This window comes from Rhinoderma darwinii, unplaced genomic scaffold (genome assembly GCF_050947455.1).
Source record: "Rhinoderma darwinii isolate aRhiDar2 unplaced genomic scaffold, aRhiDar2.hap1 Scaffold_1008, whole genome shotgun sequence".
In the NCBI taxonomy this organism is placed as follows: Eukaryota; Metazoa; Chordata; class Amphibia; order Anura; family Rhinodermatidae; genus Rhinoderma; species Rhinoderma darwinii.
In genome coordinates, this window is record NW_027461890.1 from 52,813 (window position 1) to 79,785 (window position 26,973).

The window sequence follows — 26,973 nt, forward strand, 5'->3', positions numbered from 1 at the left end:
CCCGGCCGGTGTATGGTCTCCTCCCCCTCTCACCTGTGCTCCCGGCCGGTGTATGGTCTCCTCCCCCTCTCACCGGTGCTCCCGGCCGGTGTATGGTCTCCTCCCCCTCTCACCGGTGCTCCCGGCCGGTGTATGGTCTCCTCCCCCTCTCACCGGTGCTCCCGGCCGGTGTATGGTCTCCTCCCCCTCTCACCGGTGCTCCCGGCCGGTGTATGGTCTCCTCCCCCTCTCACCGGTGCATGGTGGTCTCCCCCTCTCACCGGTGCTCCCGGCCGGTGTATAATCTCCTCCCCCTCTCACCTGTGATCCCGGCCGGTGTATAATCTCCTCCCCCTCTCACCTGTGCTCCCGGCCGGTGTATGATCTCCTCCCCCTCTCACCTGTGCTCCCGGCCGGTGTATGGTCTCCTCCCCCTCTCACCGGTGCTCCCGGCCGGTGTATGGTCTCCTCCCCCTCTCACCGGTGCTCCCGGCCGGTGTATGGTGGTCTCCCCCTCTCACCGGTGCTCCCGGCCGGTGTATAATCTCCTCCCCCTCTCACCTGTGCTCCCGGCCGGTGTATAATCTCCTCCCCCTCTCACCTGTGCTCCCGGCCGGTGTATGATCTCCTCCCCCTCTCACCTGTGCTCCCGGCCGGTGTATGGTCTCCTCCCCCTCTCACCTGTGCTCTCGGCCGGTGTATGGTCTCCTCCCCCTCTCACCTGTGCTCCCGGCCGGTGGATGGTCTCCTCCCCCTCTCACCGGTGCTCCCGGCCGGTGGATGGTCTCCTCCCCCTCTCACCGGTGCTCCCGGCCGGTGTATGGTCTCCTCCCCCTCTCACCGGTGCATGGTCTCCTCCCCCTCTCACCGGTGCTCCCGGCCGGTGTATGGTCTCCTCCCCCTCTCACCGGTGCTCCCGGCCGGTGTATGGTCTCCTCCCCCTCTCACCGGTGCTCCCGGCCGGTGTATGGTCTCCTCCCCCTCTCACATGTGCTCCCGGCCGGTGTATGGTCTCCTCCCCCTCTCACCGGTGCTCCCGGCCGGTGTATGGTCTCCTCCCCCTCTCACCTGTGCTCCCGGCCGGTGTATGGTCTCCTCCCCCTCTCACCTGTGCTCCCGGCCGGTGTATGGTCTCCTCCCCCTCTCACCTGTGCTCCCGGCCGGTGTATGGTCTCCTCCCCCTCTCACCTGTGCTCCCGGCCGGTGTATGGTCTCCTCCCCCTCTCACCGGTGCTCCCGGCCGGTGTATGGTCTCCTCCCCCTCTCACCGGTGCTCCCGGCCGGTGTATGGTCTCCTCCCCCTCTTACCTGTGCTCCCGGCCGGTGTATGGTCTCCTCCCCCTCTCACCGGTGCTCCCGGCCGGTGTATGGTCTCCTCCCCCTCTCACCTGTGCTCCCGGCCGGTGTATGGTCTCCTCCCCCTCTCACCTGTGCTCCCGGCCGGTGTATGGTCTCCTCCCCCTCTCACCTGTGCTCCCGGCCGGTGTATGGTCTCCTCCCCTTCTCACCTGTGCTCCCGGCCGGTGTATGGTCTCCTCCCCCTCTCACCTGTGCTCCCGGCCGGTGTATGGTCTCCTCCCCCTCTCACCTGTGCTCCCGGCCGGTGTATAGTCTCCTCCCCCTCTCACCTGTGCTCCCGGCCGGTGTATGGTCTCCTCCCCCTCTCACCTGTGCTCCCGGCCGGTGTATAATCTCCTCCCCCTCTCACCTGTGCTCCCGGCCGGTGTATGGTCTCCTCCCCCTCTCACCTGTGCTCCCGGCCGGTGTATAGTCTCCTCCCCCTCTCACCTGTGCTCCCGGCCGGTGTATAGTCTCCTCCCCCTCTCACCTGTGCTCCCGGCCGGTGTATAGTCTCCTCCCCCTCTCACCTGTGCTCCCGGCCGGTGTATGGTATCCTCCCCCTCTCACCTGTGCGCCCGGCCGGTGTATAGTCTCCTCCCCCTCTCACCTGTGCTCCCGGCCGGTGTATGGTGGTCTCCCCCTCTCACCGGTGCTCCCGGCCGGTGTATAGTCTCCTCCCCCTCTCACCTGTGCTCCCGGCCGGTGTATAATCTCCTCCCCCTCTCACCTGTGCTCCCGGCCGGTGTATGGTCTCCTCCCCCTCTCACCTGTGCTCCCGGCCGGTGTATGGTCTCCTCCCCCTCTCACCTGTGCTCCCGGCCGGTGTATAGTCTCCTCCCCCTCTCACCTGTGCTCCCGGCCGGTGTATAGTCTCCGCCCCCTCTCACCTGTGCTCCCGGCCGGTGTATAGTCTCCTCCCCCTCTCACCTGTGCTCCCGGCCGGTTTCCCGCACATCAATGATAATCATAATCTCACCTCACTACTCTGGCCCCGCCTCTTAAATCTCATGTTACCGCTCCGTCTACTGATTTGTCGGGAGTAGTGGTCACCGCCTACCCAATCACAGCCGCCAATAACACGTCGCCACGCCCACTTAACGCGCAAAACTGCAGCGAGGAGCGCCATGTATAAGGAGGCACCCGGAAGTTTGGGATCAATCTGACGGATGTGACGTAGTGGTTGTTGTGGTAACGAGAGAAGCAAAGACATTTCTCTGGCAGCAATGCCCAGCCAGGTGACCCGAGCGCCCGCTGACCCGCTGTGCCCTGCTGAGGAGGATTATGGGTGAGTACATGATCGTACTGGACTGCAAATGACTGAAAATCAGTGACGTCAGCAGGGTACAAGTAAATGACATCCAGCAGTCCAGTGTGTATAGGAGCCTGTGTAGTGCGTCACGGCAAATTTTTCTTTTAAGCCACGCCTCTAATCCCACCCAATCCCCGCCCATACACACCCGATGCTGCCTCCACACAGTATAATGCCCCCATAGCTGCCCCCACACAGTATAATGCCCCATAGCTGCCCCCACACAGTATAATGCCCCCATAGCTGCCTCCACACAGTATAATGTCCACATAGCTGCCCCCACACAGTATAATGCCCCCATAGCTGCCCCCACACAGTATAATGTCCCCATAGCTGCCTCCACACAGTATAATGTCCCATAGCTGCCCCCACACAGTATAATGTCCCCATAGCTGCCCCCACACAGTATAATGCCCCCATAGCTGCCTCCACACAGTATAATGTCCCATAGCTGCCCCCACACAGTATAATGTCCCCATAGCTGCCTCCACACAGTATAATGTCCCCATAGCTGCCTCCACACAGTATAATGTCCCATAGCTGCCCCCACACAGTATAATGCCCCCATAGCTGCCCACACACAGTATAATGTCCCCATAGCTGCCTCCACACAGTATAATGTCCCCATAGCTGCCTCCACACAGTATAATGCCCCCATAGCTGCCTCCACACAGTATAATGTCCTCATAGCTGCCCCACACAGTATAATGTCCCATAGCTGCCCCCACACAGTATAATGTCCCCATAGCTGCCTCCACACAGTATAATGTCCCCATAGCTGCCTCCACACAGTATAATGTCCCATAGCTGCCCCCACACAGTATAATGTCCCCATAGCTGCCCCCACACAGTATAATGCCCCCATAGCTGCCTCCACACAGTATAATGTCCCCATAGCTGCCTCCACACAGTATAATGTCCCCATAGCTGCCTCCACACAGTATAATGCCCCCATAGCTGCCACCACACAGTATAAAGTCCCCATAGCTGCCACCACACAGTATAATGTCCCCATAGCTGCCTCCACACAGTATAATGTCCCCATAGCTGCCTCCACACAGTATAATGTCCCATAGCTGCCTCCACACAGTATAATGTCCTCATAGCTGCCCCACACAGTATAATGTCCCATAGCTGCCCCCACACAGTATAATGCCCCCATAGCTGCCCCCACACAGTATAATGTCCCCATAGCTGCCTCCACACAGTATAATGTCCCATAGCTGCCCCCACACAGTATAATGTCCCCATAGCTGCCCCCACACAGTATAATGTCCCCATAGCTGCCCCCACACAGTATAATGTCCCCATAGCTGCCTCCACACAGTATAATGTCCCATAGCTGCCCCCACACAGTATAATGCCCCCATAGCTGCCTCCACACAGTATAATGTCCCCATAACTGCCCTCACACAGTATAATGCCCCCATAGCTGCCTCCACACAGTATAATGTCCCCATAACTGCCCTCACACAGTATAATGCCCCCATAGCTGCCCCCACACAGTATAATGCCCCCATAGCTGCCCCCACACAGTATAATGTCCCCATAGCTGCCCCCACACAGTATAATGTCCCCATAGCTGCCTCCACACAGTATAATGCCCCCATAGCTGCCTCCACACAGTATAATGTCCCATAGCTGCCTCCACACAGTATAATGTCTCCATAGCTGCCCCCACACAGTATAATGCCCCCATAGCTGCCCCCACACAGTATAATGCCCCTATAACTGCCTCCACACAGTATAATACCCCCATAGCTGCCTCCACACAGTATAATGTCCTCATAACTGCCCTCACACAGTATAATGCCCCCATAGCTGCCCCCACACAGTATAATGTCCCCATAGCTGCCTCCACACAGTATAATGTCCCCATAGCTGCCTCCACACAGTATAATGTCTCCATAGCTGCCCCCACACAGTATAATGCCCCCATAGCTGCCCTCACACAGTATAATGCCCCCATAGCTGCCCCCACACAGTATAATGCCCCCATAGCTGCCTCCACACAGTATAATGTCCCCATAGCTGCCCCCACACAGTATAATGTCCCCATAGCTGCCTCCACACAGTATAATGTCCCCATAGCTGCCACCACACAGTATAATGTCCCCATAGCTGCCCCCACACAGTATAATGCCCCCATAGCTGCCTCCACACAGTATAATGTCCTCATAGCTGCCTCCACACAGTATAATGCCCCCATAGCTGCCTCCACACCGTATAATGTCCCCATAGCTGCCTCCACACAGTATAATGTCCCCATAACTGCCTCCACACAGTATAATGCCCCCATAGCTGCCTCCACACAGTATAATGTCCCCATAGCTGCCCCACACAGTATAATGTCCCCATAGCTGCCTCCACACAGTATAATGTCCCCATAGCTGCCTCCACACAGTATAATGCCCCATAGCTGCCTCCACACAGTATAATGTCCTCATAGCTGCCCCCACACAGTATAATGCCCACATAACTGCCTCCACACAGTATAATGTCCCCATAGCTGCCTCCACACAGTATAATGCCCCCATAGCTGCCTCCACACAGTATAATGCCCTCATAGCTGCCTCCACACAGTATAATGTCCCCATAGCTGCCTCCACACAGTATAATGTCCCATAGCTGCCTCCACACAGTATAATGCCCCCATAGCTGCCCCCACACAGTATAATGTCCCCATAGCTGCCTCCACACAGTATAATGCCCCCATAGCTGCCTCCACACAGTATAATGTCCCCATAGCTGCCTCCACACAGTATAATGCCCCCATAGCTGCCCCCACACATTATAATGTCCTCATAGCTGCCTCCACACAGTATAATGTCCCCATAACTGCCCTCCACACAGTATAATGTCCCCATAGCTGCCTCCACACAGTATAATGCCCCCATAGCTGCCTCCACACAGTATAATGTCCCCATAGCTGCCCCCACACAGTATAATGTCCTCATAGCTGCCCCCACACAGTATAATACCCCCATAACTGCCCTCCACACAGTATAATGTCCCCATAGCTGCCTCCACACAGTATAATACCCCCATAGCTGCCTCCACACAGTATAATGCCCCCAAAGCTGCCCCCACACAGTATAATGCCCCATAGCTGCCTCCACACAGTATAATGTCCCCATAGCTGCCCCCACACAGTATAATGCCCCCATAGCTGCCTCCACACAGTATAATGCCCTCATAGCTGCCCCCACACAGTATAATGTCCCCATAGCTGCCTCCACACAGTATAATGTCCCCATAGCTGCCTCCACACAGTATAATGTCCCCATAGCTGCCTCCACACAGTATAATGTCCCCATAGCTGCCCCCACACAGTATAATGTCCCCATAGCTGCCTCCACACAGTATAATGCCCCCATAGCTGCCTCCACACAGTATAATGCCCCCATAGCTGCCTCCACACAGTATAATGTCCCCATAGCTGCCTCCACACAGTATAATGTCCCCATAGCTGCCTCCACACAGTATAATGCCCCCATAGCTGCCTCCACACAGTATAATGTCCCCATAGCTGCCTCCACACAGTATAATACCCCCATAGCTGCCTCCACACAGTATAATGTCCCCATAGCTGCCTCCACACAGTATAATGTCCCCATAGCTGCCTCCACACAGTATAATACCCCCATAGCTGCCTCCACACAGTATAATGTCCCCATAGCTGCCTCCACACAGTATAATGTCCCCATAGCTGCCTCCACACAGTATAATGCCCCATAGCTGCCTCCACACAGTATAATGTCCCCATAGCTGCCTCCACACAGTATAATGCCCCCATAGCTGCCCCCACACAGTATAATGTCCCCATAGCTGCCTCCACACAGTATAATGTCCCCATAGCTGCCTCCACACAGTATAATGCCCCATAGCTGCCTCCACACAGTATAATGTCCCCATAGCTGCCTCCACACAGTATAATGTCCCCATAGCTGCCTCCACACAGTATAATGTCCCCATAGCTGCCTCCACACAGTATAATGCCCCCATAGCTGCCTCCACACAGTATAATGCCCCCATAGCTGCCCCCACACAGTATAATGCCCCCATAGCTGCCCCCACACAGTATAATGCCCCCATAGCTGCCTCCACACAGTATAATGTCCCCATAGCTGCCTCCACACAGTATAATATACCCCCATAGCTGCCTCCACACAGTATAATGCCCCATAGCTGCCCCCACACAGTATAATGTCCTCATAGCTGCCTCCACACAGTATAATGCCCCCATAGCTGCCCCACACAGTATAATGTCCTCATAGCTGCCTCCACACAGTATAATGTCCTCATAGCTGCCTCCACACAGTATAATGCCCCCATAGCTGCCCCACACAGTATAATGTCCCCATAGCTGCCTCCACACAGTATAATGTCCCCATAGCTGCCTCCACACAGTATAATGTCCCCATAGCTGCCTCCACACAGTATAATGTCCCCATAGCTGCCTCCACAGTATAATGTCCCCATAGCTGCCTCCACACAGTATAATGCCCCCATAGCTGCCTCCACACAGTATAATGCCCCCATAACTGCCTCCACACAGTATAATGTCCCTATAGCTGCCTCCACACAGTATAATGCCCCATAGCTGCCTCCACACAGTATAATGTCCCCATAGCTGCCTCCACACAGTATAATGTCCCCATAGCTGCCCCCACAGTATAATGTCCCCATAGCTGCCCCCACACAGTATAATGTCCCCATAGCTGCCTCCACACAGTATAATGCCCCATAGCTGCCCCCACACAGTATAATGTCCTCATAGCTGCCTCCACACAGTATAATGCCCCCATAGCTGCCCCACACAGTATAATGTCCTCATAGCTGCCTCCACACAGTATAATGCCCCCATAGCTGCCCCACACAGTATAATGTCCTCATAGCTGCCTCCACACAGTATAATGTCCTCATAGCTGCCTCCACACAGTATAATGCCCCCATAGCTGCCCCACACAGTATAATGTCCTCATAGCTGCCCCCACACAGTATAATGTCCTCATAGCTGCCTCCACACAGTATAATGTCCCCATAGCTACCTCCACACAGTATAATGTCCCCATAGCTGCCTCCACACAGTATAATGTCCCCATAGCTGCCTCCACACAGTATAATGCCCCCATAGCTGCCTCCACACAGTATAATGCCCCCATAGCTGCCTCCACACAGTATAATGACCCCATAACTGCCCCCACACAGTATAATGTCTCCATAGCTGCCTCCACACAGTATAATGTCCCCATAGCTGCCTCTACACAGTATAATGTCCCCATAGCTGCCTCCACACAGTATAATGCCCCCATAGCTGCCTCCACACAGTATAATGTCCCCATAGCTGCCTCCACACAGTATAATGTCCCCATAGCTGCCCCCACACAGTATAATGTTCCCATAGCTGCCTCCACACAGTATAATGTCCCCATAGCTGCCTCCACACAGTATAATGCCCCCATAACTGCCTCCACACAGTATAATGTCCCCATAGCTGCCCCCACACAGTATAATGCCCCCATAGCTGCCTCCACACAGTATAATGTCCCCATAGCTGCCTCCACACAGTATAATGCCCCCATAACTGCCTCCACACAGTATAATGTCCCCATAGCTGCCTCCACACAGTATAATGTCCCCATAGCTGCCTCCACACAGTATAATGTCCCCATAGCTGCCTCCACACAGTATAATGTCCTCATAGCTGCCTCCACACAGTATAATGTCCCCATAGCTGCCTCCACACAGTATAATGCCCCCATAGCTGCCTCCACACAGTATAATGTCCCCATAGCTGCCTCCACACAGTATAATGTCCCCATAGCTGCCCCCACACAGTATAATGTTCCCATAGCTGCCCCCACACAGTATAATGCCCCCATAGCTGCCTCCACACAGTATAATGCCCCCATAGCTGCCTCCACACAGTATAATGCCCCCATAACTGCCTCCACACAGTATAATGCCCCCATAACTGCCTCCACACAGTATAATGCCCCCATAGCTGCCTCCACACAGTATAATGCCCCATAGCTGCCCCCACACAGTATAATGCCCCCATAACTGCCTCCACACAGTATAATGTCCCCACAGCTGCCTCCACACAGTATAATGTCCCCATAGCTGCCTCCACACAGTATAATGTCCCCATAGCTGCCTCCACACAGTATAATGCCCCCATAGCTGCCTCCACACAGTATAATGTCCCCATAGCTGCCCCCACACAGTATAATATCCCCATAGCTGCCTCCACACAGTATAATGCCCTCATAGCTGCCTCCACACAGTATAATGTCCCCATAGCTGCCTCCACACAGTATAATGTCCCCATAGCTGCCTCCACACAGTATAATGTCCCCATAGCTGCCTCCACACAGTATAATGTCCCCATAGCTGCCTCCACACAGTATAATGTCCCCATAGCTGCCTCCACACAGTATAATGTCCCCATAGCTGCCTCCACACAGTATAATGTCCCCATAGCTGCCTCCACACAGTATAATGTCCCCATAGCTGCCTCCACACAGTATAATGTCCCCATAGCTGCCTCCACACAGTATAATGTCCCCATAGCTGCCTCCACACAGTATAATGCCCCCATAGCTGCCTCCACACAGTATAATGTCCCCATAGCTGCCCCCACACAGTATAATGCCCCCATAGCTGCCTCCACACAGTATAATGTCCTCATAGCTGCCTCCACACAGTATAATGTCCTCATAGCTGCCTCCACACAGTATAATGTCCTCATAGCTGCCTCCACACAGTATAATGTCCCCATAGCTGCCCCCACACAGTATAATGCCCCATAGCTGCCCCCACACAGTATAATGCCCCATAGCTGCCTCTACACAGTATAATGTCCCCATAGCTGCCTCTACACAGTATAATGTCCCCATAGCTGCCCCCACACAGTATAATGTCCCCATAGCTGCCTCCACACAGTATAATGTCCCCATAGCTGCCCCCACACAGTATAATGTCCTCATAGCTGCCCCCACACAGTATAATGTCCCCATAGCTGCCTCCACACAGTATAATGTCCCCATAGCTGCCTCCACACAGTATAATGTCCCCATAGCTGCCTCCACACAGTATAATGTCCCCATAGCTGCCTCCACACAGTATAATGTCCCCATAGCTGCCCCCACACAGTATAATGTCCCCATAGCTGCCCACACAGTATAATATCCCCATAGCTGCCTCCACACAGTATAATATCCCCATAGCTGCCTCCACACAGTATAATGTCCCCATAGCTGCCCCCACACAGTATAATGCCCCCATAGCTGCCTCCACACAGTATAATGTCCCCATAGCTGCCTCCACACAGTATAATGTCCCCATAGCTGCCTCCACACAGTATAATGCCCCCATAGCTGCCTCCACACAGTATAATGCCCCCATAGCTGCCTCCACACAGTATAATGCCCCCATAGCTGCCTCCACACAGTATAATGCCCCATAACTGCCTCCACACAGTATAATGCCCCCATAACTGCCTCCACACAGTATAATGCCCCATAACTGCCTCCACACAGTATAATGCCCCCATAGCTGCCCCCACACAGTATAATGCCCCCATAGCTGCCCCCACACAGTATAATGCCCCATAACTGCCTCCACACAGTATAATGTCCCCATAGCTGCCTCCACACAGTATAATGCCCCCATAACTGCCTCCACACAGTATAATGCCCCATAACTGCCTCCACACAGTATAATGCCCCCATAACTGCCTCCACACAGTATAATGCCCCATAACTGCCTCCACACAGTATAATGCCCCCATAGCTGCCTCCACACAGTATAATGTCCCCATAGCTGCCTCCACACAGTATAATGCCCCCATAGCTGCCTCCACACAGTATAATGCCCCCATAGCTGCCTCCACACAGTATAATGCCCCATAGCTGCCTCCACACAGTATAATGTCCCCATAGCTGCCTCCACACAGTATAATGTCCCCATAACTGCCTCCACACAGTATAATGCCCCATAACTGCCTCCACACAGTATAATGTCCCCATAGCTGCCCCCACACAGTATAATGCCCCATAGCTGCCTCCACACAGTATAATGTCCCCATAGCTGCCTCCACACAGTATAATGCCCCATAGCTGCCTCCACACAGTATAATGCCCCATAGCTGCCCCACACAGTATAATGTCCCCATAGCTGCCTCCACACAGTATAATGTCCCCATAGCTGCCTCCACAGTATAATGTCCCCATAGCTGCCTCCACACAGTATAATGTCCCCATAGCTGCCTCCACACAGTATAATGCCCCATAACTGCCTCCACACAGTATAATGCCCCCATAGCTGCCCCCACACAGTATAATGCCCCCATAGCTGCCTCCACAGTATAATGTCCCCATAGCTGCCTCCACACAGTATAATGTCCCCATAGCTGCCCCCACACAGTATAATGTCCCCATAGCTGCCCCCACACAGTATAATGCCCCCATAGCTGCCTCCACACAGTATAATGTCCCCATAGCTGCCTCCACACAGTATAATGCCCCCATAGCTGCCTCCACAGTATAATGTCCCCATAGCTGCCTCCACACAGTATAATGTCCCCATAGCTGCCCCCACACAGTATAATGTCCCCATAGCTGCCCCCACACAGTATAATATCCCCATAGCTGCCTCCACACAGTATAATGTCCCCATAGCTGCCTCCACACAGTATAATGTCCCCATAACTGCCTCCACACAGTATAATGCCCCCATAGCTGCCCCCACACAGTATAATGTCCCCATAGCTGCCTCCACACAGTATAATGTCCCCATAGCTGCCCCCACACAGTATAATGCCCCCATAGCTGCCTCCACACAGTATAATGCCCCCATAGCTGCCTCCACACAGTATAATGTCCCCATAGCTGCCCCCACACAGTATAATGTCCCCATAGCTGCCTCCACACAGTATAATGTCCCCATAGCTGCCCCCACACAGTATAATGTCCCCATAGCTGCCTCCACACAGTATAATGTCCCCATAGCTGCCTCCACACAGTATAATATCCCCATAGCTGCCCCCACACAGTATAATATCCCCATAGCTGCCTCCACACAGTATAATGTCCCCATAGCTGCCTCCACACAGTATAATGTCCCCATAGCTGCCTCCACACAGTATAATGTCCCCATAGCTGCCTCCACACAGTATAATGTCCCCATAGCTGCCTCCACACAGTATAATGTCCCCATAGCTGCCTCCACACAGTATAATGTCCCCATAGCTGCCCCCACACAGTATAATGTCCCATAGCTGCCTCCACACAGTATAATGTCCCATAGCTGCCTCCACACAGTATAATGTCCCCATAGCTGCCTCCACACAGTATAATGCCCCCATAGCTGCCTCCACACAGTATAATATCCCCATAGCTGCCTCCACACAGTATAATGTCCCCATAGCTGCCTCCACACAGTATAATGTCCCCATAGCTGCCTCCACACAGTATAATGTCCCCATAGCTGCCTCCACACAGTATAATGTCCCCATAGCTGCCTCCACACAGTATAATGTCCCCATAGCTGCCCCCACACAGTATAATGCCCCCATAGCTGCCTCCACACAGTATAATGTCCCATAGCTGCCTCCACACAGTATAATGTCCCCATAGCTGCCTCCACACAGTATAATGCCCCCATAGCTGCCTCCACACAGTATAATGTCCCATAGCTGCCTCCACACAGTATAATGTCCCCATAGCTGCCTCCACACAGTATAATGCCCCCATAGCTGCCTCCACACAGTATAATGTCCCCATAGCTGCCTCCACACAGTATAATGTCCCCATAGCTGCCTCCACACAGTATAATGTCCCCATAGCTGCCTCCACACAGTATAATGTCCCCATAGCTGCCTCCACACAGTATAATGTCCCCATAGCTGCCTCCACACAGTATAATGTCCCCATAGCTGCCTCCACACAGTATAATGTCCCCATAGCTGCCCCCACACAGTATAATGCCCCCATAGCCGCCTCCACACAGTATAATGTCCCCATAGCCGCCTCCACACAGTATAATGTCCCCATAGCTGCCCCCACACAGTATAATGCCCCATAGCTGCCCCCACACAGTATAATGTCCCCATAGCTGCCTCCACACAGTATAATGTCCCCATAGCTGCCTCCACACAGTATAATGTCCCCATAGCTGCCTCCACACAGTATAATGTCCCCATAGCTGCCTCCACACAGTATAATGCCCCCATAGCTGCCTCCACACAGTATAATGTCCCCATAGCTGCCTCCACACAGTATAATGTCCCCATAGCTGCCCCCACACAGTATAATGCCCCCATAGCCGCCTCCACACAGTATAATGTCCCCATAGCTGCCACCACACAGTATAATGTCCCCATAGCTGCCTCCACACAGTATAATGTCCCCATAGCTGCCTCCACACAGTATAATGCCCCCATAGCTGCCCCCACACAGTACAATGCCCCCATAGCTGCCCCCACACAGTACAATGCCCCCCATACCTGCCCCCACACAGTATAATGTCCCCATAGCTGCCCCCACACAGTATAATGCCCCATAGCTGCCTCCACACAGTATAATGCCCCATAGCTGCCTCCACACAGTATAATGCCCCCATAGCTGCCTCCACACAGTATAATGCCCCCATAGCTGCCCCCACACAGTATAATGTCCCCATAGCTGCCCCCACACAGTATAATGTCCCCATAGCTGCCCCCACACAGTATAATGTCCCCATAGCTGCCCCCACACAGTATAATGTACCCATAGCTGCCCCCACAGTATAATGTCCCCATAGCTGCCCCCACACAGTATAATGCCCCCATAGCTGCCTCCACACAGTATAATGCCCCATAGCTGCCCCCACACAGTATAATGTACCCATAGCTGCCCCCACAGTATAATGTCCCCATAGCTGCCTCCACACAGTATAAAGCCAACACATACTCTCCCACGCAGTGTAATGCCCCCATAGCTGCCCCTAGAGCCAGTTCCCTTGCAAATAGTGACACAGTGCCCATGTATATAGTGCCCCTATATAGTGCCACAGTGTCCATGTAGATAGTGCCATTCCCCCCCCCCCCCTGTAGATGGTGCCATTGGAACTCCCTCTAGCAGCAGAATCTCCAACCAGAGCATAGTCCTGGGATTCCGCTCCTAGAGGGAAGCCCTGATGTCACTGTCCAAATATGCACAGTGACCACTCCTTTAGCGGAATCTCCGTTACCGATTCTGGCTGAGGATTACACTCCAGGAGGAGCAACTGGTGAGTGGAGGAGCTCCCTCTGCACCTCCGCTCTGAACTAATTCTGAATCGTGTGTGTGTGTGTATGTATATATATATATATATATATATATATATACATACACACACACATATATACAGGGGTCCAGAGCCCCTCTGACTGCTGTGCATCCCTTCTCCTTCCTCTGCAGGGAATCTTCGTGTATCACATGGACCGGGGGCTCGCGGAGGCTCCTCGTTCTGGTGTTTCATGCAGAATCGGTTTTGTCTGAAGATCCGTCGCTGCGTGCGGTGGGGGGTGAGTATGACGGCGGACTGTCCCCTGTAATCTGTGGCTTCTCTGCTGTTTTGGGGTGAGGATGATGTGTGGGAGTCTCGGCTCCTCATGTTCTTGCCCTTCTCCCCCCAGAGCGCTTTCGCCTGGCCTATAAGATGGTGCGCACAGACAGCCGCCTGGTACGCAGCATCCTCTCTGCCCACGGCTTCCAGGAGGTGAGCGGCGCCGTCCTGCGCACGTTATGTGAGGCCTCCGCCTGTACGCTGCTAACGCTCCTCTATTATCTCCAGGTCAATGCAAACAGCAATAATTTCAACCTGATGTGGACGGGGTCTCACGTAAAGCCGCACCTAATGCGGAGCCTGGCCAGTTTCCAGAAGGTCAACCATTTCCCAAGGTACGAGTCACATGGCCTGGTGGAGAGGGCGCAGTGTGAGTCCTGGCTGCAGACACCCGTCATTGTCAGAGCGCACTGTCGCCCTATCGTGAAGGAACCTCCATTGTGTGATGTCTGCAGTGTCCCCGCGGCCCTGCCCGGGATGGTGACCCTACAAGGTCTCTGCATTACTCGGGGTGTTTTTCTGCCGCAGGTCGTATGAGCTGACCCGTAAAGATCGACTCTACAAGAATGTGCAGCGGATGCAGCAAACGTATAATGTGCGCAACTTCAACCTACTGCCGCAGACCTACCTGCTGCCGGGGGAGTACCAGGAGTTCTGCAGTAAGTGACCAGTGCCCACCAGGAGAAGGGTGACCTGCTGCGCCCCGTTATTTGCTGGGGTTCCGCTGCCAGGTCACTCCTTCCTAGATCTGCTGGAAGGTGCAGCGTAACGCAGCTGATCACACAATGTCCTTCCACAGACGCCTTCTCTAAGGATCGTGGCCCCTGGATTGTGAAGCCGGTGGCGTCATCACGTGGACGTGGCGTTTATTTAGTTAACTCTGTATGTACCCACATACCTGGCCCATCCCCCATGTCTTACTCCTGCCCTGTCCCCCCTGATGAAGTCTCTGGCTTCGCTTGTGGCCGGGGTGTCTACTGTTGTGTTCTCACTTGCTCTCTTCCCCCCCCCTGTTGTCAGCGGTCTCTTTTTTTTTTTTTCTATTGCAGCCCTCTCAGATCAGTATGGAGGAGAATCTGCTGGTGTCTCGGTACATCAGTAACCCTCTGCTGATAGATGGTGAGTGTTTGCTGACGGCTCATTGTGGGTTCTGCAATGTTACCAAATTTCCCAGTTGCCCTTGTTAGCTGCTAAACGGCGGGGGAAGGTAAATGAGGCGTCATCATTGTGTCGTACATGCGGCTAACACGGTACAGCGCTCTTTACTTGTAGGGTTCAAGTTTGATGTCCGGCTGTATGTGCTGATCACCTCCTATGATCCCCTGGTCATTTATCTGTATGAAGAAGGACTCACTAGGTAAGTAATCTGCATTCCAAACCTGTGCCCGCCTCTGCTCTTCGCTCTCTTTCATCCTCCTCTGGTCCTCGCGCTGCGCCCGCCTCTGCTCTTCGCTCTCTTTCATCCTCCTCTGGTCCTCGCGCTGCGCCCGCCTCTGCTCTTCGCTCTCTTTCATCCTCCTCTGGTCCTCGCGCTGCGCCCGTCTCTGCTCTTCGCTCTCTTTCATCCTCCTCTGGTCCTCGCGCTGCGCCCGCCTCTGCTCTTCGCTCTCTTTCATCCTCCTCTGGTCCTCGCGCTGTGCCCGCCTCTGCTCTTCGCTCTCTTTCATCCTCCTCTGGTCCTCGCGCTGCGCCCGCCTCTGCTCTTCGCTCTCTTTCATCCTCCTCTGGTCCTCGCGCTGCGCCCGCCTCTGCTCTTCGCTCTCTTTCATCCTCCTCTGGTCCTCGCGCTGCGCCCGTCTCTGCTCTTCGCTCTCTTTCATCCTCTGGTCCTCGCGCTGCGCCCGCCTCTGCTCTTCGCTCTCTTTCATCCTCCTCTGGTCCTCGCGCTGCGCCCGCCTCTACTATTCGCTCTCTTTCATCCTCTGGTCCTCGCGCTGCGCCCGCCTCTGCTCTTCGCTCTCTTTCATCCTCCTCTGGTCCTCGCGCTGCGCCCGCCTCTGCTCTTCGCTCTCTTTCATCCTCCTCTGGTCCTCGCGCTGCGCCCGCCTCTGCTCTTCGCTCTCTTTCATCCTCCTCTGGTCTTCGCGCTGCGCCCGCCTCTGCTCTTCGCTCTCTTTCATCCTCCTCTGGTCTTCGCGCTGCGCCCGCCTCTGCTCTTCGCTCTCTTTCATCCTCCTCTGGTCTTCGCGCTGCGCCCGCCTCTGCTCTTCGCTCTCTTTCATCCTCCTCTGGTCTTCGCGCTGCGCCCGCCTCTGCTCTTCGCTCTCTTTCATCCTCCTCTGGTCCTCGCGCTGCGCCCGCCTCTGCTCTTCGCTCTCTTTCATCGTCCTCGCGCTGCGCCCGCCTCTGCTCTTCGCTCTCTTTCAGCCTCCTCGCGCTGCGCCCGCCTCTGCTCTTCGCTCTCTTTCATCCTCCTCTGTCTCAGGTTTGCTACTGTGCGATATGATCGGGCTGCCAAGAACATAAAGAACCAGTTCATGCATTTGACCAACTACAGTGTGAATAAGAGGAGCGCAGACTATGTGAGGTAGGGGTGCTGGATGTGGTAGTGGACTGCGCCCTGTAGAGAAGTCGTCATTCATTCTTATTTCTCTCCTCTTAGTTGTGACAACCCTGAAGTGGAGGATTATGGGAATAAATGGAGTATGAGTGCCATGCTGCGGTATTTGAAGCAGGAAGGGAAGGACACAGCTGGTGAGGGAGACATCTCCTGTTTTTCATGCCTTGTAGCCTCAATATTGTCAGTGATGGCGGTCTATGGCTCTGTCATTCAGGTCTGACCATCCCCTGTCCGTCCTTGATGGCTCCGCTATCTCTGACTCCTCCCTGCCTCTGTTGCTCCTCCCTCTCTCTGTGACACCTCTTAGTAATGCTCTGACTGGCTGCAATGTCGCGTGCAGCCCTCATGTCTCAGGTGGAGGATCTTATCATTAAGACGGTCATCGCGGGGGAACTTCCAATCGCCACAGCCTGCAAGTCCTTCCTGGCCCACAGAGGAAACTGCTTTGGTGAGTCGCTGGCAGTATAGGAGATCTGAACACTGCCCCCTAGTGACTGGTGACGCAATAACGCCTCTTCCTGCAGAGCTCTATGGGTTTGATGTGCTGATTGATGGGAATCTCAGACCGTGGCTGCTGGAAGTCAATCTGTCTCCGTCCCTGGCTTGGTAAGAACAGGTCCCTCTGCCCCAGCCACTTTCCGTCTCATCATTCCTATGACTGATGCATCCAATTCTGCCGGCAGTGACGCACCCCTGGATATGAAAGTGAAGGCCAGTATGATCTCTGACATGCTGACCCTGATTGGTGAGTATGGGTGATGCTCTGCAGATGCCCGCCGGGCACAGCGCTGTAAGTGAATGGTCTGGTCTCTGTATAGGTGTGGAGTGTCAGGATCCTCAGCAGGGGCCGGGACGTGGAGCTGTCACCTTGAATGAGAAGCGGATCCACAGAGCGCAGGTGAGCTCATACACCGACTGCCACTAATAGCTTCCTTCTGTCATAGAAGTGATCACCACCCTGTCTCCGCAGCGCCCCCTGTCTGCCAGCGACATAGACAGCAGGCTGCAGCTTGGAAGCAGAGAGAAGAATGGAAGAAGCTTTGTTCTGGGGCTGTCCACCGAGGAGGTCTGTCCTGTGTCTGTCCGCACCGTCCCATACGTCTTCCCATGGTGCTAACTGGGCGTCCTTTTAGTAAGCGCCACATCCGTGCGGCTGTCCCCTTATATGGTAGATTGTGAGCTCTTCAGCGCAGGTGACACAGACGCTTGCCGTTAGTGCAGTAAGAATCGTCAGAACCCAATCATGATCAGTCTTATTTTTTTTTTTACTTCTTTCCCAACGTACAATCCCAGCTCTGGCGTCCGCCCCACTGCTCACGTGCAGCCAAAGCCCCCTGTTCCCCCTCAGATGCTCCAAAACATCCCGTGTGCCCCCGGCCGGGTCCCTTTCTGACGCTCCTGGTTCACGTTTGCAGGTAAAAGTCTTACGTCGGCTGCAGGATGAGGAAGCGAGACGCGGCGGTTTTGTCCGCGTTTTCCCCCGACACGATACGTGGTCGCTGTACAGGTCAGTCCACTATTAATTTGGGCAGATTTGTTGTCCTTCTGCTTCCTGACTGTCCCTGTGATGTCCGTGCAGCTCCTTCCTGGAACACAAGACGTCTCTGAATCACATGCTGGCGACGCATCTCTTCCCAAACCGGTGGGTACAAGTCCCCGATTCATTGTCTGTGCCGGCCGGCGATGGCTACTCTGGTATCACCGATCACTCCTCTTCCACAGATCAATGACCAATGGAACCTGTGAGCCCCGACCGAAGCTACACGCGGCGTTGTATGAACGAAAACTGGTGTCGCTGCAGCTGCGCCGCGCCAGGAGACAGGGGCTCACACGTACAGCGGGTAGGGGGTCTTCTGTGGGGCTTCAGACTCCGATATGAATGAACTTGTGCTCTGATGAGGCCTGTGCAGAGTTCTGTGGCGTGGCGTTCACCATGGGGGGGGGGGGGGGGCTAGACAGACACTTAGTGCGCAATAAATCCCCGTCCATAGGAACGCGCTTTCCAGTCGAGATTTAACCATTACATGCCGGGTTCCGGAGCCGAACGATTGTGACGAGACATTCAAGCTGCTCCGTCTATTCACACCATGAAAACAAGCCGAGGTCTGGCCCCGGCCTAAGAATCCTTCAGTAAAATCTTGTTCTATTGCAGCTTTGCCTCGCCCTGCTAACAGCGGAGTACAGGAGGAAGACGAGGAGGATCCCACTGAACATGAGGAACAAGAAGAGGTGCAGCAGCAGAACAGCCCCGCAGCTGATTCACAGACCTCTCCACAAGTCCGCATCATGGAGCTCTTACAGGGGGGGGCGAACCTCAGGTATGTGACTGCAGCGTGTGGATGATGGGGGTTATATGTGGGGTCGTATTTGACATTGTGGCCTCTGTCTGCAGTAAGGTCCAGGCTCGTTCGGCTTTCTCTGCCTATTTACAGCGCGTGCAAAGTCGTCTACAGAGTGAGCGAGACACCGAGAGGTCATCACCGAAAGATGGAGAGCAGATGGTAAGGCGCAAAAATACCGCCCCGCCTGTGCCCCGCGCCCCTCCTTGGCTGTCCCCCGCGTACCACCCCGTGACGTTTATGGCAAATCCGTGACGTTTCGTCTCCGCTCTATTGGGTTATTGTTTTTGAGTATTACATGACGCCACGCAGGATTGTAGTGCAACTATAGGAGACCCCAAAACCTGCATCATGTAATAGCGAGGGCGGTTATTTCTTGTTAGTCGTTGGGGACACCGCACCACGGGTAATGGCCTCAGGTGGAGGCGGCTTCTCTGTGACGCTCTGGACAAGGAATTGTCAGGGTAAATCTGTTCTTGTGGCTGCCGGTTCCCTCTGTGTCCGGCTTTTGCATCCGCCTGGGTGTGCGACGCCTGCTCAGTGAGGGGGAAGGAGCAGCAGGCGCGGCGGGCGGTCACTGAACTCGCTTCATGTTGTCTATTTGAGGCCGCTCGTTACGTCTATGCCCGTGCGTCCGTTAGTTCTATTGCCATCGCCTGCTCTGTTTGGCTGAGATCTTGGCCAGCGGATCATCCAAGGCGGTGATTGAATTTGCCGGCGGCTTCTTGGTAGACGTGTGGATGAGATTATTTCTGAGACTACAGTCGTTTACAGCTCTTCCCGTACGCTTCCTTGGCTCCGGTCGCCATTTTTGCTCCTTTACCAACGTCTCGAGAGAAGATTGGATCAAACCAATAACTCCAGGCCGCCATCTTCCAAGACTAGACGCCACGGGCCGGGCCCCAGAGGCCCCCCTTTTCAGTACTTGTATCGTTATAATACGTATCCCCCGTCTTGGTCAGGAGTTGGTGAGGAGGTTTCTGGACAGAGCGGCCGCCAATTTACAGCAGTCGGTGTGTTTGAAGCTGCCGAGCCGGAGCGCCTCCCACCCGGAGAAACGTCGTCTGCTGGCGAAACAACTGAGAGACTTCATCTACCTGTATGACCAGGTGAGCGCCGCGTCCCCTGTACCCAGTCACTCCCTCATCACATGGTCCCGAAACTCCATGGTTACATCTTCTCTGTAAACCCCCGATCATGCCCCCCCTCTATCATGTCACATATGTCCCCCCCCCTCCTCTATCACGTCACATATGTCCCCCCCCTCCTCTATCACGTCACATATGTCCCCCCCCTCCTCTATCACGTCACATATGTCCCCCCCTCGTCTATCACGTCACATATGTCCCCCCCCTCCTCTATCACGTCACATATGTCCCCCCCCCTCGTCTATCACGTCACATATGTCCCCCCCCCTCCTCTATCACGTCACATATGTCCCCCCCCCTCCTCTATCACGTCACATATGTCCCCCCCCCCTCCTCTATCACGTCACATATGTCCCCCCCCCCTCCTCTATCACGTCACATATGTCCCCCCCCCCTCCTCTATCACGTCACATATGTCCCTGATGTTGAGATGATCACATGTTCTTGTTCTAGGAGACACAGCAGGTGAACGGTGAGGATTTGGGGGTAACTCCGCTGGATTTTGAGGCGTTTCTAGCCAAGGCCAGGTAAGAAGAAGCCTCTAAGTCACAGGCTCTTGTTGCCCCCCCCCTCCTCATGTCTCTGAGCCCCCCCCCATCTCATGTCTCTGAGCCCCCCCCCTCCTCATGTCTCTGAGGCCCCCCCTCCTCATGTCTCTGAGGCTCCCCCCTCCTCATGTCTCTGAGGCTCCCCCCTCCTCATGTCTCTGAGGCCCCCCCCTCCTCATGTCTCTGAGGCTCCCCCCTCCTCATGTCTCTGAGGCTCCCCCCTCCTCATGTCTCTGAGGCTCCCCCCTCCTCATGTCTCTGAGGCTCCCCCCTCCTCATGTCTCTGAGGCTCCCCCCTCCTCATGTCTCTGAGGCTCCCCCCTCCTCATGTCTCTGAGGCTCCCCCCTCCTCATGTCTCTGAGGCTCCCCCCTCCTCATGTCTCTGAGGCTCCCCCCTCCTCATGTCTCTGAGGCTCCCCCCTCCTCATGTCTCTGAGGCTCCCCCCTCCTCATGTCTCTGAGGCTCCCCCCTCCTCATGTCTCTGAGGCTCCCCCCTCCTCATGTCTCTGAGGCTCCCCCCTCCTCATGTCTCTGAGGCTCCCCCCTCCTCCTCATGTCTCTGAGGTCCCCCCCCCTCCTCATGTCTCTGAGGTCCCCCCCCCCTCCTCATGTCTCTGAGGCTCCCCCCTCCTCATGTCTCTGAGGCTCCCCCCTCCTCATGTCTCTGAGGTCCCCCCCCCCTCCTCATGTCTCTGAGGTCCCCCCCCCCTCCTCATGTCTCTGAGGTCCCCCCCCCTCCTCATGTCTCTGAGGTCCCCCCCCCCCTCCTCATGTCTCTGAGGTCGTCCCCCCCCTCCTCATGTCTCTGAGGTCCCCCCCCCCCTCCTCATGTCTCTGAGGTCCCCCCCCCCTCCTCATGTCTCTGAGGTCCCCCCCCCCTCCTCATGTCTCTGAGGTCCCCCCCCCCCTCCTCATGTCTCTGAGGTCTCCCCCCCCCCCCCTCCTCATGTCTCTGAGGCTCCCCCCCCCCCTCCTCATGTCTCTGAGCCCCTCCCCCCATGTCTCTGCTGTGTGTTTCAGTGAGCGCCACCTGGAGGACGTTCTGACCTTTTACACCCACAAGAATAAATCTGCCAGCGTTTTCTTGGGGGGCTCACAGGGTGTGGACACCGGAGGTAAAGAGGCAGGTGAGTGACAGGTGATGTACACCCCCTGCTGACCGCTACGTGACCCCCAGATTATGTGCTCAGCAGAGGGTCAGTGCTGGACGTTTGAGGGTCTTCCCTTTCTCTGCCATGGAGAACATCCGTCCTGCAGCTCCATCATCCTCCCCTCCCCCCATGGTCTCCTCTTCCTGTGTCTAATTGACCTTCCCCATCCACAGAAATGCCACCATCTTTAATCTCCTGCGCCTCCGGTCAGTCCGTGGTCTGTGTGTTGTCGGAGGGGGCCACGGCGCCACCGTCCAATCAGCGTTCACGTCCTCCATCAGCCAGGAGCGTGCTGCACCTTCCCTCTACAGCCGCACAGTCTTCCTCATGCGGGACATGGGCCCGGCCTGTTCCTCCCGCGCGGTCCTGGACGCTGGGATCGTTGTCCTCCTTCCAAAGTGCCGCTCAGATCTACAGCCAGAGACTGACGCGGGCAGGTACCCCGTCTAACCCCCGCCTGGCGTTACCCCCACATCACATGCTGCCACTTTACTGGCCCTCATTTCTGCCATTTTTTTTTTTTTTACCCCTGGATTTAGCCAGTGCGCAGCCAAATGTCCTGAGGACTCGATGTGGCTCTGCGGGGGCAGCAAAAGAGCTGGAAGACCCTTACCATGTGGGAGCCGTTACAGCATCATTGCAGCGGCTGGCGGAGAGACAGGCAACACGGCAGAACTCCAGTCATCTCCGACCGCTAACACAGCAGGTGCAGCAACTGACCCCCAGTGTGTGTGTGACGTGACTGACTGTGTGTGTGTGATGTGTGTGTGTGATGTGACTGACTGTGTGTGTGTGTGTGACGTGACTGACTGTGTGTGTGTGTGACGTGACGTGACGTGACTGACTGACTGTGTGTGTGTGTGACGTGACTGACTGACTGTGTGTGTGTGTGACGTGACTGACTGTGTGTGACGTGACTGACTGTGTGTGACGTGACTGACTGTGTGTGACGTGACTGTGTGTGTGTGTGACTGACTGTGTGTGTGTGTGTGACGTGACTGACTGTGTGTGACTGACTGTGTGTGACTGACTGTGTGTGTGACGTGACTGACTGTGTGTGACGTGACTGACTGTGCGTGTGTGACGTGACTGACTGTGTGTGACTGTGTGTGCGCGTGTGACTGTGCGCATGTGACTGTGTGTGTGCGCGTGTGACTGTGTGTGCGCGCGTGTGACTGTGTGTGCGCGCGTGTGACTGTGTGTGTGCGCGTGTGACTGTGTGCGCGCGTGTGACTGTGTGTGTGCGCGTGTGACTGTGTGTGCGCGTGTGACTGTGTGCGCGCGTGTGACTGTGTGTGCGCGTGTGACTGTGTGCGCGTGTGACTGTGTGTGCGCGTGTGACTGTGTGTGACTGTGTGCGCGCGTGTGACTGTGTGTGACTGTGTGTGACTGTGTGTGCGCGCGCGTGTGCGCGCGTGTGACTGTGTGTGCGCGTGTGACTGTGTGCGCGTGTGACTGTGTGTGCGCGTGTGACTGTGTGTGACTGTGTGCGCGCGTGTGACTGTGTGTGACTGTGTGTGACTGTGTGTGCGCGTGTGTGACTGTGTGTGCGCGTGTGTGCGCGCGTGTGTGTGTGCGCGCGTGTGACTGTGTGTGACTGTGTGTGTGTGTGTGTGTGCGCGCGTGACTGTGTGTGTGTGTGTGCGCGTGTGACTGTGCGACTGACTGTGTGTGTGTGTGTGTGTGCGCGCGCGCGCGTGTATAATAGACACAGCCACACTATAAAGTTACACCCCTGTGAGATTTTTTCCACGTTCTGAAATGATACATCTCGGACGGATTTCATCACTTTTTCCACGTTTGCTGTGACCCGTAATCTGTGCGATTCCACTGAAAAACAATCTGAAATCTGTCCGGTTCACACAGAGTTTTTTGACGCGGAAACCGTGGCATAAAAACGGCTTAAATTGCCTGTCATTGATTTCAGAGGGAGATGAAGGGGTTATTTTTTTAGTTTTTTTCTGCGAGCGGCGCACTCGATCCATCTTGGACCGTTTTCCGCCTCAAAAACACCATTGAAAACAACGGGAGATGGAGAAAAACGCCATAAACGGCCGCTGTGCTTTTTGATACGTTTTTTTCTTTTTTAATCTCTGTCTTTAACAGGCAACGTCTGTGGCGCAAACAAAACCAGAGCTGATTGTTCCAGGCAGAATTTTCTGTGTTCGCAGGGACTTGGGGTGGAAAAATAAAGAAAATTACGTGGTTGCATAAAATCTGCACGCCCTACGCCAATGCTCTGCGCGCCCTACGCCAATGCTCTGCGCGCCCTACGCCAATGCTCTGCGCGCCCTACGCCAATGCCCTGCGCACCCTCCGCTAATACCCTGCGCTAATACCCTACGCTCCCTACGCTAATACCCGGGTAGAAGTCGATCACATGGCACATCTTGACTTGGCATCTCCTGTGTGCGCCCCCTGCAGGTCACCCCATAGATTGTCAGTGGGGTTCGGGTCTGGGCTCCGGCTGATCTTTTGTTGTTTTGGGTCGTTGTCGTGTTGAGTTCACACTTCTTGGGCTCTGTGCGGACAGCGGTCGTTTCCTCCATACCTTGCCATGTGACCGCCATGATCTCAGTGACCATCCCCCGGTCTCGCCTCTATCCTCAGGTGTCGCGCATGAACATCGGCAGCAGCGCTCTCGCCAGATTGGGGCTCCGCCTGACCAGAGCCGTTCACACGGAGGGAAAACCCCAGTAAGTTCACGGGCCGCACGCTTTATATGGAGGGGCCGCACGCTTTATATAGAGGAGGGGCCCTCGCACGCTTTATATAGAGGAGGGGCCCTCGCACGCTTTATATAGAGGAGGGGCCCTCGCACGCTTTATATAGAGGAGGGGCCCTCGCACGCTTTATATAGAGGAGGGGCCCTCGCACGCTTTATATAGAGGAGGGGCCCTCGCACGCTTTATGTAGAGGAGGGGCCCTCGCACGCTTTATATAGAGGAGGGGCCCTCGCACGCTTTATGTAGAGGAGGGGCCCTCGCACGCTTTATGTAGAGGAGGGGCCCTCGCACGCTTTATGTAGAGGAGGGGCCCTCGCACGCTTTATGTAGAGGAGGGGCCCTCGCACGCTTTATGTAGAGGAGGGGCCCTCGCACGCTTTATGTAGAGGAGGGGCCCTCGCACGCTTTATGTAGAGGAGGGGCCCTCGCACGCTTTATGTAGAGGAGGGGCCCTCGCACGCTTTATGTAGAGGAGGGGCCCTCGCACGCTTTATGTAGAGGAGGGGCCCTCGCACGCTTTATGTAGAGGAGGGGCCCTCGCACGCTTTATGTAGAGGAGGGGCCCTCGCACGCTTTATGTAGAGGAGGGGCCCTCGCACGCTTTATGTAGAGGAGGGGCCCTCGCACGCTTTATGTAGAGGAGGGGCCCTCGCACGCTTTATGTAGAGGAGGGGCCCTCGCACGCTTTATGTAGAGGAGGGGCCCTCGCACGCTTTATGTAGAGGAGGGGCCCTCGCACGCTTTATGTAGAGGAGGGGCCCTCGCACGCTTTATGTAGAGGAGGGGCCCTCGCACGCTTTATGTAGAGGAGGGGCCCTCGCACGCTTTATGTAGAGGAGGGGCCCTCGCACGCTTTATGTAGAGGAGGGGCCCTCGCACGCTTTATATAGAGGGGCCGCACGCTTTATATAGAGGGGCCCTCGCACGCTTTATATAGAGGAGGGGGGCCGCACGCTTTATATAGAGGGGGGCGCACCCCCCCCCCCCTTACATCTAGAGGGAGGTCCCTTTTTTAAATCCCCCGCTGTCGGGGTGCGTTGTGTACTCCGTTTTCTGGGCACAATTTGCTTTGTAAATTTCCTCCCATGATCTCGTGCAGGAAGTTGGAGAAGAGCAGTGACGGCACCGAACCCCCCTCCACCAGCGCCTCCCCAATCTCTGCAGAGCGCAGTCACGTCTCGGACAAGGTGAGTTCCTTCCCTGCGCCCCGGGTGTAGATTCTGCGCCATTCATTGTCGCCTCTTTTTATTGGGGGGAGTAAAATTAATTGCGGCGCTCTCTGATTTGCGGCACGTAGATCCCGGTATCTGTGCGGCCGGCCGGCGTCCAACATGGCGTCCTCCAGCCGACTCCGCCCACCACTAACCAGCTGTCTGCACCCCGCACGGTCCGGTAGGTATCATGTGTTTCTTGTGCTGGGGGGATGGGGACATTGACATGTGACACTGACAGTAATTGTGTCTCCTGTAGAGTGATGTCATCAGACGGACAGAAGAACCCCGGGGGTCCGCTCAGCAGTGACCCCGCACCTCACCGTAGCGCAGTCATCGCAGGCTGCCCTGATGGAGCCCAAATTGTATTTGCGAGGTCCAGACCACCAGTCCCTCGTCCCGGGTTGTCCAGCAAAGTGCAGATGGGCGGGGTGGTCTGTCCGACGTGACGTCCGCGGCTGGGACCCTCTTCCCTGTACAGTTCCGTTTTTGTATTTTTTTTCTTTTACACAAAATAAAATGAACATAAAAAGTTGTCATTTGTGACGTGTGTCGGAGGGGATCATAGATGTATAGAATTATATAGAGGAGCCCCCCGCTTGTCCTGGAGGAGCGCTGGTCCCGGTCTATGCGGTGCAGTCATGTGATGTAGGGAAAAACAACCCCCTCCCCCCTGTATATAGGAGCTCCGCCACGCTGTTAACTGGTGTCTGTTCACAGGCTTGCTGACAGTTTCCAATAAGTGCAGAATACGGACTACAGCTCTGGAGTGTAACCGACGGGAAGGTGAAGGTTCCTCAGCGTTTTCGTTTTGTTTGTGGAATTTTTTTATTTTGTTGACAATTTCCAGTTTTCTACATAATCCGCGCGCGATAAATCAATCATTTTTTAATCCCTCCCCCGCAGTCCGGCCTCGTTTTAACTCCTTTGATCCCATTTCCCCGCAGTGTTATTCGGACCTCCGCGCTGTAGTAATAACGTCTCGTTAAACGTTCAGCGTGGGTTTTCCGTATTTTCGCCACTTTCTTACAGTTTGAAGTTTAGCAACAATCGGGAGTTTTCTTTTG

The 26,973-nt window shown here is 55.1% G+C and overlaps 1 protein-coding gene across 3 annotated transcripts; it reads left to right on the forward strand.

The window, feature by feature from the left end:
• Positions 1-2,493: 2,493 nt before the first annotated feature.
• TTLL5 (tubulin tyrosine ligase like 5) lies at positions 2,494-26,442 on the forward strand. 3 transcript variants are annotated; one of them, XM_075847880.1, is made up of 29 exons: positions 2,494-2,605; positions 14,074-14,180; positions 14,292-14,374; positions 14,450-14,556; positions 14,750-14,880; positions 15,021-15,103; positions 15,271-15,340; positions 15,494-15,578; positions 16,647-16,748; positions 16,824-16,915; positions 17,122-17,229; positions 17,306-17,387; positions 17,465-17,526; positions 17,600-17,679; positions 17,752-17,847; positions 18,197-18,288; positions 18,361-18,423; positions 18,504-18,622; positions 18,934-19,099; positions 19,174-19,282; positions 20,083-20,229; positions 20,722-20,795; positions 21,839-21,945; positions 22,143-22,406; positions 22,509-22,675; positions 24,580-24,665; positions 25,795-25,882; positions 25,993-26,087; positions 26,166-26,442. In XM_075847880.1, exons 1-29 carry the CDS (start codon positions 2,544-2,546, stop codon positions 26,353-26,355), a joined length of 3,117 nt encoding a protein of 1,038 aa, XP_075703995.1. In that variant the 5' UTR covers positions 2,494-2,543; the 3' UTR covers positions 26,356-26,442. The 3 variants fall into 3 exon arrangements, with proteins under 3 accessions (XP_075703995.1, XP_075703996.1, XP_075703997.1); XM_075847881.1 differs by lacking the exon at positions 16,647-16,748; XM_075847882.1 differs by lacking the exon at positions 14,292-14,374 and having other exon boundaries at positions 2,515-2,605.
• Positions 26,443-26,973: the final 531 nt, after the last annotated feature.